The sequence below is a fragment of the Nematolebias whitei genome, chromosome 6, assembly GCF_014905685.2.
Source record: "Nematolebias whitei isolate Nwh7 chromosome 6, NemWhi1, whole genome shotgun sequence".
Lineage (NCBI taxonomy): Eukaryota > Metazoa > Chordata > Actinopteri > Cyprinodontiformes > Rivulidae > Nematolebias > Nematolebias whitei.
In genome coordinates this window covers 13,005,784-13,016,790 of record NC_056503.1, presented here as the reverse complement: position 1 = coordinate 13,016,790, position 11,007 = coordinate 13,005,784, and the positions used below count along the sequence as shown (strand labels likewise).

The 11,007-nt window shown below is 41.5% G+C and overlaps 1 protein-coding gene across 1 annotated transcript in view; it reads right to left on the bottom strand.

Moving 5' to 3' along the window:
• Positions 1-3,086: 3,086 nt before the first annotated feature.
• trip12 (thyroid hormone receptor interactor 12) overlaps positions 3,087-11,007 on the bottom strand; it is a gene marked incomplete in the record, with an annotated part of 63,155 nt that continues 55,234 nt past the window's right edge. Inside the window, 12 exon segments of the mRNA XM_037677380.1 lie at positions 3,087-4,593; positions 4,702-4,805; positions 6,392-6,486; positions 6,654-6,767; positions 6,853-7,017; positions 7,158-7,322; positions 7,475-7,629; positions 8,754-8,868; positions 8,956-9,054; positions 9,197-9,353; positions 9,472-9,614; positions 9,764-9,915. Coding sequence (XP_037533308.1) covers positions 4,397-4,593; positions 4,702-4,805; positions 6,392-6,486; positions 6,654-6,767; positions 6,853-7,017; positions 7,158-7,322; positions 7,475-7,629; positions 8,754-8,868; positions 8,956-9,054; positions 9,197-9,353; positions 9,472-9,614; positions 9,764-9,915 — 1,661 coding nt within the window.

The following is an 11,007-nucleotide window of genomic DNA, read 5'->3' as shown; positions in this document are numbered from 1 at the left end:
CCATACTCCCAGAGTACCCCCCACAGGCTCCCCGAGGGACACGGTCGAATGCCTTCTCCAAGTCCACAAAGCACATGTAGACTGGTTGGGCAAACTCCCACACACCCTCCAGGACCCTGCTGAGGGTGTAGAGCTGGTCCAGTGTTCCACGACCAGGACAAAAACCGCACTGCTCCTCCTGAATCTGATGTTCGACTATCTGACAGACTCTCCTCTCCAGAACCCCCGAATAGACCTTACCAGGGAGGCATAAGAGCGTGATCCTCCTGTAGTTGGAACACACTCTACGGTCCCCCTTTTTGAATAGGGGGACCACCACCCTGGTCTGACAATCCAGGGGAACTGCCCCCGATGTCCACGCAACGTTGCAGAGTCATGTAAGCCAACACAACCCCACAACATCCAGAGCCTTAAGGAACTCTGGGCGAATTTCATTCACCCCAAGGGCCCTACCACAAAGGAGCTTTTTAACCACCTCTGTGACCTCAGCACCAGAGCTTGGAGAGCCCGACCCAAAGTCTCCGCTTTCTCAGTGGAAGAGGTGCCGGTGGGATTGAGGAGGTCTTCGAAGTACTCTGCCCACAGACCCACGACATCTCGAGTTGAGGTCAGCAGCACACCACCTCAACTATAAACAGTGTTGGTGGTGTACTGCTACAGCTCAGAGCAGAATCGCCTCGAAGCCATACGGAAGTCATTCTCCTTGGCCTCTCTGAACTCCTCCCATGCCCAAATTTTTGCCTCAGCGACCACCCGAGCTGCATGTTGCTTGGACTGCCGGTTATAATCAACATCAAAAGAAATAAACATTTGAAATATATCAGTCTTTGTGTAATGAATGAATATAATATACAAGTTTCACTTTTTGAATGGAATTACTGAAATAAATCAACTTTTTCATGATATTCTAATTTTATGACCAGCACCTGTATGGTTTTTGTTTAAAACAGGTCTCTCTTGTAAATGAGTCCTCGTTAATGAGAATAACCAGTATAAATAAAGGTTGATTGAATAATCACGTTTTTGTCTTTGTACTGTTAAGATTTAATGGGGAGGGAATGATTTGTTATAAGATGATTGGGGGGAAAATATTTTAAGAAAGGACGAGATTATTTAAAGGCTCTTGTCAAATCAGAGAAACATTTTTGGGTTAGTAATTTATAAAGCAGTTGGGGCAGCAGTGGCTCAGTGGTCAGTGTTGTTGTCTCATAATCTGACAAACGCAATAAAGACAACTTTGATATTGATGGCAGCAAAACGTAAAAAGAAAGACAGGACAGGGACGTGCGATGCTTCTCTTTATTTAACAACAGACTGTAACCGTCCAGGAGCAGAGATCAGTTCATGGAGAGAATCTTGTCCCATTCTTGTCCGATATACGATTTTGGCTGTTTAACAGTCCCGGTCATCTTTGCTTGATTTTTTGTTCTTTAGGCATCAGATGTTTTCAAATGCAGCACCCAAACTCTTCTACTACAGAGCCATGCTGTTGTAATGGATGCACTTTGTGGTTTATCAGTCTTGCTGAAATATGCAAGGTCTGCCCAGAAAACTGATGTGATGTTCTAAACCTTCTGGATAGTTTTCTGCACTGATGGCGTCTTTTCTGAAGCGTAAGCTGCCCTAATGCATACCCACACCATCAGAGAAGCCGACTTTTGTACTCTGCGCTGACAACGGCTTCAGCTTTCTCCTCAACTTGAACAAAAATTTGAAACTTCAGTTCATCTGACCACAGACGTTTCCAGCTTCGCCTCCAGTTATTTGAAGTGAGCTTTAATCCAGAGAACATGGAGGCATCGCTGATGGTGTTCACAAGGAGTCTTTGCACGATAGAGCTTTAACCTGCATGTGGAAGTGTTCCTGAGCAGGGATGTCCAGAACAGAATGCGACTGGTTTGTAACGCAGCACAGTCTGAGGGTCCAAACATCACAGAGCTTGCAGTTTGTCTTCTGAGCTCTGGTTTCTACAGGTTCTTGAAATCTGCTGGTATCATGAATAATAGATGGGAAATTCAACTTCTACGCAATTTTTTTTGTTCAGGCATGTCATTCAGAATGTTTACTATTTTTAGACATTTTTCCCACAGACAAGTGAACCTCTGCCCATCTTTACCTCAAGATTCATCCTCTTTATAACACTTACGTCCAGTCCTTTTAGCTGCAAAAATCTCCTTCAGCTGTTTATTTCTACAACTTACGGCCTTTTGTTGCCCCTGTCCCAACTTTTGAGATGTGTTGCTGCCATAAAATTCAAAATTATTTTTCCTAAAAATCTAATAATTTATGTTTGTGTTTCATTGTGAACAATATGTGGGTTGGAGGTTTGCAAATCTTTGTATTTATTATTTACATTTTACACAGCTTCCCAACTTCGTCAGAATTGGAGTTACCACCTAAACAACAGCTGGATAAAAATGTTGCTTTAGAAATTTCAAAGACCAAAACTATGAAAGTTCACCCACTGTGAAAAATATTGCTGAACATTTTTGAAAAATAAACAAATTAAACCCAATACATCTTTACAACTTAAAACTTTGGCTACTTAAAGTGCTGTTTTAAAGTTGTAAAGTGATGAACTTTGTTTAGTGAGGTCCGACTATTCAAAGTCACAAAAGTCCGTGAAGAAACAAATGACTAAATTACCTTTTTATATAAATCCATGAACAACTAAGTCGATGACTACATAATTGTACTTATCAAGGTGTAAAATAATTTAAAACACATTTCTTGCTGATGCAATTCAACAAAACTTCTTAGACAACTGGTAATTACGTTGGTCTAAAAGAGGAAATGCGTTTGGGTAAACAATCTGATTAAAAATTATTTCAACACTCGCACGCCGTTTAATCGCAGCTCCAGCGTTTTTGTCGTTTGGATCACGGTAGTAGATATTAAACTCTGATGCCCGCTACAACGTGGCATTTCAGGTGACTCAATTAAATGGTGTTACCATAGCAACTGAGTAAAACCTGTCCAAAACAGAACAAGACAAAAACTAACCGTCAAGTCTTCACTGGACAAGAGGAAAACAACAACATGCAGCAATAAAAAACAAAGATGGAAAAAATACAAATATAAACGAATCTGAGTCAAACAGTTACTTTATTTATGTTCAGGTAAAAACAAGAACCTGATGCAGTAAATTATTGCAGATCTTAGAAACCAGCACATGAACGATCGGGCCAGGAAAGCATACAGTGGCGCCCTCGCCTGGCCACAGACTGCAAGTGCACACCACGGTTTGTCCCAAGCCAGCAGTGCAAAGAAAAAAGAATCAACTACAGCAAGAAATGAAGACAATATAGAAAATTAAAAAAAAAAATAAGGTAACGCAGAAGTTCTCACCTCAAACAGGGTGTGAAACTGCATATATACTTTATTTCATAAATGAACTTGAAATGTTGCCTGGCCAGGAAACGATAAAATGAGACCAGCCAAATGTTGTGCCCAGCTACATTGTGTGTTGAGGGGTCGCTCAGAGCTTGGTCTACTAGAAGGACCCCGCAGATCCTGTGGGGTCGAACAGAAAGACGCCAGCTCCATCAAAGTAAGAGCAAAACGAAGATCAACACGTCGGTTACAACTCTTCAATTACGCTGAAGCTCTTTATAATAAAGGATGGCCAGAACACAATCCAAACAAGGGCGGTAAAGAAATAAAACGATAATATGACCTCCTCTACCCACATCCAACCAACTGCAACTGTCGTTTTCACAAGTTGAAGCAAGAGACACATGAGGGTGGGGGGGCTGAACTGAAATGCAACACACAAACTGGGGCCAGTATAATACAGAACAAAATGTCCGACTGACGAACTGAGACATGAAAACAAAGAGCTATTCTATCAAATGTGTAGAATGAGCAAAGTCTGTAAATTTGTCTGTACAAATGATCTTTGGAGCTAAAGAAAACCTAGCTTGCTCAATGAACCACCCCCCTCCCCTCGTCCTCCCCAACACCCAGGAAGCTGTCCACCGCTCCGGAGAGACGACATCCCTTTTTTTTTTTTTAAATATGACGTAGCAATGCAGTTTAAAATGTCACCCAGATGTATTCATCTTTTTAACATTATTCAACTACTGATATAGGTTTTACTCTCTCTTTTATATTTTCAGTTCTGAGTCATGGAACAACTTTCCATTTTTGTGTTTTTTTTTATGTTTTATATATTTTTCCTTTTTTTGTTTTGTTTTGGAGAGACAGGGGCAGCAAATATATATTTAAAGTCTTAACTTTTCTGCAAGCTGCTTCCTCTAACAAGAAGGCTATACCCCCATAGCCTTAATGTATGTGATTACAAAAAAATAAAATAAACTAAACAAAACAAAAAACTAAGGAAGTTATGATTTCATCAGTCGCTGTTGAAGGCATTTATATGTGAGATGTGGAGAGATCAGGACAGGTGGAAAGACTGCTGGCCCTCACGAGCAGCAATCAACAGTTTCTCTCTCATGATCTCTATGCTGGAGTAGTCAGGCAGCTTCAGGTAGTTGACGCAGGTCATGACTGACGGGAGGAAGTCGTCCGGGTTCTCCGTCGACTCAAAAGTCTTTCTCACAATGGTCAGAGGTGGATTCAGGCTCCGGAAACCTGACACACAAACACGAGTATGAATAAAATAAAAAAGCTCTGGTGAATGAGCAGCAAACTGCAGGTTCAGTTGCCGTGTTTAAAAAGTGAAACTTGTTATTTGATCACCTCCAACAGGCAGCCTCGGGCTTCCTGTGACGAACTGCAGAAAGAGCCTCTGCTGCTCCGCATCGAAGCTGCTCAGCACCTCGAACAGGAACCGAATGGCACGGCTGCACAAACACAAGACCAAGACAACAGAGTTCATTTTCAAACTTTAATATGCAAGAGTGCCAATTCTGTGTAAATATTCTGTTGATTTATTTTGGCACAACCAGTTTAAAGCACGAACCATTTCTCTTATTGCTAGACTCAATATTACGCTAAATAACTGGTAAATAAATTTTGGCTCGTAAAACCATTCACAGTAGTCCCTCGCTACTTAACGGGTTTTCAATGTAAGATTGTACACGACACACGATTGTCAACTTTAATATTACTCACGTGATATGGGACAGTACGGGATAAAAAGTTAACAGAAAAAAAACCCTTAGGACAGGTGCAGCCATTTTGTAGTTTTCTTTCAATAAGCCTACACTGTAACGCCAGTCAAAAGAACTACAGTACCCAGAAGTCAACTGTGCTTCCGGCCGCTGCTTTCTGCCAAAATGGAGGGAAAGTTTTGTAACATAAAGTCAGAAGTAACAATCTATAAAGCTCACAGAAGTGGCAGGAAAGTCACAAACAACCCTGCAGTGTTCCCTCAGTGAGGACTGAACTAGACAAAAGGTCCTTCTCCTACTCCGCTCCTGTTTCCTGGAACATCTTACAAAAAGATTTGAAGCTCTCGACCTTGACCTCTCTAAGTGGCTTCAAACATCTGTGAAGTTCCTGGCAAAAACCAATGCAGACATGTTCCTGTTTTTAGTTTTCTACACCGCCTTACAACCTAGCTGAGTTTTTTGTTACTTTTTTTTTTAAATACCATTTTATTTTCACTTGTTCTTTTCAATTTGTACGCATCATTTTATGATCGTCTTTGTTGTCCACCGTTGTCATCACTCTGTTAAACTCAGGTCTCTCTTGTAAATGAGTCCCCGAGGCTCAATGGGACTAACGTGTAGAAATAAAAATAAAATGAAAAAAGTTTCCTGAAGCTCAATTATCTACGTGCACATGAACCTGGACTGGGTGGTGGGCTTCGTTGCTGCAGGGTAAGTCTGCAGAACCGGAACTGAGCTGAGGGTCTGCAGAGCTGGTGAGTAAAATTTTGCAGTACTGTAGTACATATACGTTTGTTGTTAAAATGATGTAGGTTTAAGAGTTTAGAACATTGCAAGTATGTGGGATGGGTTTATAAAGCCTTAAAATATATATAAATACTAAAATAAATATAACATTCCTAGAACAAAGTCCATGCTCAATAATCCAGGTATTCAATCCAACATTTTTCAGTCAGGTCATCTGGACCGTTTCTTTTTTTGTGCTGAAATGTTTCGCCTTCGATCCAGAAGCTTCATCATAACATTCCTACTTTGCAGTTTTTCACCCATCGTGGGGGTGTTTGGAACGTAGCCCCGTGATAATCGAGGAACTACTGGATATAAATATTTCATCTCTCATTTAAAAACCTTTTCTTTTTTTTCTTTTTTTAAGTTTTTCAGGAGACTTTAAAACTTTTCCAGCTGTCTTTTACTGAAAACAATCAAAAACAATGATCATTACAATTACTATGACATGGAAAACCAAATACATGACTAAGGTTTCACACTGAAGTGCTAAACTCAAGAGCAGCAGGAGGGTTAGGGTCTTACTGCACCTGTCATGTGTGTAGCCATGGTCCGGTCGACAGCACTCCATCAGCGTTTTGACATCCCACGTCTCAGATTTACTGCCACACAGCAACTGGTCAAGCTACAGGAAATGTGAGAAGTGGTGAGTAAATAAAAACAGAGAGAGAGAGAGAGAGAGAGAGAGAGAAGAAAAAAAAAACACCAGGAACATATTTTTTAGCATGTAAAAATAACTATTTATTTATAGAATAAATGACAGATTTAAATAATCTAAAAACAGCTTCTCACCTCCTCTGGATAGAAATACTGTAGGTGATGCAAGGGGAAGACGGACTCAAACCCTTCCCTAAATGACTCAAATTGTCTCGACACTCCTTCGTTTAAAGTCCAGTACACCACCAACTACAGGAAGAAGAAAAAAGCATGACCAAAACAGTGTATAATTGCAAAGCACAAGAACAACAGAAGGCGAAGGTGTACCACATACCCTGAGGTACTCCTCGAGGTTGTAAATGGTGACTGGGACGTCTTTGCCTCCCTTTTTCAGCTCGATGTTTGGGAATCCTGGAAGAGTGAAGTCTAAACCGAGTTCCTCCACAGAGCAGCCGTTCATGTTCAGGCTCTCGAGGGCCTGCTGTAGGGTTTCTCTAGTCTGCAGGGAAGAATTGTTTACATGGTAATGTGGTTCACCGGAAAGCAGGCATTGAAATGGTTTACAGGCATTGAGAAGAGCTGCGTTTTAAAAATGATTTTTTACAAATCTATCAAACTGCTTTTTTTTTTATTTTTTACCTGGGACCGGTCCTGTTCCAACTTCTTCTTCTGACGGATGATATCCTCCAGGTGCTGGATGGACTTGGCCACGCCAGGATCAATGTTTGTCAAGTCGTGAGAGCCCACAGACATCTCATGTCGTAGCATCCACTTATAAAAAGGGAGTCCTAAAGGCAGATCCAGCTAGGGGAAAATAAAGAGTTAAAGCAAAATGTTTACAACACGCAACTTTCCTAAGCGAGATATAATATCCAACAGGTGGTAGAAAATCAACTCAAATTTAAGTGCTTGTGATTGGGTGAAACAATGTCTCTATTAGCAAAAGTAGTGGTTACCAGTCTAAAATCCATAATGGCTTTGGCCATTAACTTTCCCAAGAAACGGAACTTCATTTTAATTTTGGCTATGTGTGCTGGTTTAGTCGTTCTGCCGAAGGGAACGGCAAACAGTCCTCTGGAGCTGAACATGTACTTCGTCCCCTCTTGGTTTCCTGTTGAGGAAGGACAGAAGAGAAAGAGCAGTTACGTCACAAGCAGCACAAATAAAACTAATTATATAAATACAGTAGTCCCTCGCTACTTTACGGCTTGAATTTCATGTTTATCGATTGTCAACTTTAATATTACTCGCGTGATTGGGACGGTATAGATAAAAAGTTAACAAAAAAAATAATAAAAGTACAGATAGGCGCCACCATTTTGTAGTTATCACCAGTCCAAAAGAACTTCATTACCCAGAAGTCAACAGTGCTTCCAGCCTGCTGTTTTCAGTCAAAATAGAGGGAAAGTTTTGATTTGATCCAAACCCATCTAAAAAGTTCGGTCCTTATTCATAATGACTTCAGTACTCGGTAAATACAGAGAACCGACCACAACTGGACCAGAACTACTTCCAGCCTCATCGGTCAGTCTGAGTGCTGTTTGCTGGCCCATGGAGCCTCTCCAGCGGGGAGGTGGTGCTGAGAGGTCCGGTGTCTTCTCCAGAGCTCACCCAGACATTTTTCATCAGGATTCCTCTGGATTATTTGGACTCGATCAGGACCACTGTGTGGTTTGGTGCTGGCTCTCTGAAGGTCCGGCTCTCTCCTAAAGCATCTGGTGCTCAACAGATGCAGAGAACTGATCAGAACTGATCAGAACCAAGGCTGATGAGTCCCCATATAAAATTTTGCAGTACTGTACAGAACATATACGCATGTTGTTAAAATTATGTGGGTTTAAGAGTTTAGAACATTTCAAGAGTGTGAGAGCGGTTTATAAAGCCTTAATATATAAATACTAAAATAAATATAGCATTCCTACTTCATGGTTTTCCTCCTATCACGGGGGTCTCTGGAACCTAACCCCGTGATAATCAAGGGACTACTGTATGCCTTGTATAAACTTCAGACACTTGAAAAGGTTCAAGTGAATTACTTTTATTTAGGGATCTTCATCTCTTTAATGCACATTTCTTAGAATTGTCACTGATGACCGACCGATCGATCGCCAAGTGGTGAGAGTGCGTCTAAGAACATTATGAATCACTCCATAAAATGGTCTCACATCAAATAACTACAGTAAAAAGATAAACCACATTCTGTTGGATCAAAGTTTACAGGATGAAGGGTGGTACCTTTAGGGTTGGCCAGAGTCACCTCTTCACCTCTCCAAAGACCAAGATCAGCCCTCTGAAGCTCCTGGGACACCAGAGCGTAAAATTCCTGAGTGGGACCGAGACCTGTGCCCACCTGAAAGAAAGAAAAATAAAACATTAACTATGCCCCAAGCAGACAAAAGATCATTTGTTTGTTTCAGTATACAGAAAAGAAGAGTACCTCGTTCTCATATTGGATCTCCAGCATTGCCCTGGAGCTGCCAAGGTCCTGCATTACAGACTCCGCCTGTTTTAGGAGGTCGTCACGGTTTATCGTTCTCTGTAAAGACATAAAAGGTGACGGCTTGGCCGATGGCAACTGGAGTGCATTTACTGAAGGACATCCAGTTTGTTGGTTTTCACTGAGCGAACTTCTCAAATATGAGTCAAAGCTGCAACTCTTTCTACGAAACGAAGCCCACCTTTTTCCTGTCGAGACGTGGTGCAACTCTGCTGTCCTGAGAATCTGATTGGTTGATCTCAGGGTTTGTGTCCAGTAGGCGCTGCATGGCTCTGTCCCGATCAAAAGCAGTTACGTAGAATAGCATCTGCCGGGTGTCAAAGGGGAAGAAGAAGGGGCTGTGGAAACAGAGGAAAAAGATGCTGTGACAACAAAGCAATGATACATACATTTTGGTTCATATTTACTTCATTCAGTAAGTGCTAAAATATTTTATTGCACGTTTTCTCGACTCACCAGGTTTTCCCAAGCTCAGTAAGCCAGGTAGGGATGTTCCCCGTCATGATAACCAGTGGGTCTTGTAGCTGCCGGTTTGCTTTGGCAGTCAGTTTACTATTAATGAACTCCGTGGTTGGAATAATTTCCTTACACACAGCATTCTACAAAAAAAAAGTACGCTTTGTGAAGCAGTCAAGCTTCTGAATTAAATTTATAGTTATGCACGATATTCACACCAAACGTTTTTCTACCAGCTTTGTTACAAATTAAGACCATGTTCAAATTAAATCACTTGTGAGGAAAGACTTACATCATGCAGGTAGAACCAGTACCGACTGATGGACTGAAGGACCCTCAGCAGCAGGGTGACCTCTAAAGAGGGGTCGTCAAACGTTATTGTCTCTGGCGGCTCTGAAGTGAGGTATGTGTCCAAGGGATTGATGATGCTGGGACAAACGCCATCTAAAAACAGCAGAAAGGAATAATATCATCAAACTGACCACAGGGATTCCAACTAGTGAGAAAGAATAGAGAATAAACTGCAACTGTAATCCTAATTAGGTTCAGTTAGCTGAATGTCATACTCTTGTCATTTGATTTGCACTTTAAATATTCATTTTAAGAAGCAGGACTTTCTGGGCAAATGGCAGAAGTTGCTGCAGCATGATTTGTAGAGATGCACCGATCCGATATCAATATCGGTACAGATATTGGAAAAACTTCTGGATCGGGTATCGGTGACAATGTGACCGATCCATTTTCGGATCCATGATGCACGTTGGCTTCAAACTATGGAATGGATTTCCTGAACGGCGGCGTGTCTCATGAACCCGGAGTAATAAGACCCGCTTCACATTCAGGAAATCCAGTTCATAGTTTGCAGCCGGCTACAACGTGAGGACTGAGTTAGCAGCACTGTGGCTAACAGCTAACAAACTTTTCATCTAAACATGTCCGCTGTGTGGAAGTATTTTACACTAGAAACACACAAAACAAGACAGCAACGTGCAATGTCTGCAGAGCCATAGTGCCACATTAAACCATGTTAAAGTTAGTTTTACGATGGACATTGGAGCTCTGTGGCTTCAGCGGGGTGCTGCTCTTTGGTCAAACCGAAAGAGGCGACTCAACCCTGGCCAGCCGCGTCCAATCTGCCCCGCTCAGTCTGCCCGTCTCTGAGGAGGGACGGACTGAGCGCAGCTGACTGAAATCAGACCGCTTGCTGCAGATTGAACAAGACGACGTCGCTGAAGCCACGGAGCTCAAATGTTTACAGAGAAGCTGCTCAACTTCATCATAATTAATGACCAACTCCTATCAGTTGTAGAAAACAAAGGATTTCTCAGCTTGATACTTGTAGCCAAGATATAGTTTACCCTCCAGGAGATATCAGTACAACAGTAGACAATCATAAAACACATATGATTTGAAAATTACAAGAAAATTATATATATAAAAAAAAATGAAACAAAAACAGCTATATTATAAAGTGATGTAAAATATTTACAACAGGAACATGTCTGTGTTGGTTTATGCCATGAACTTAGCAGATGT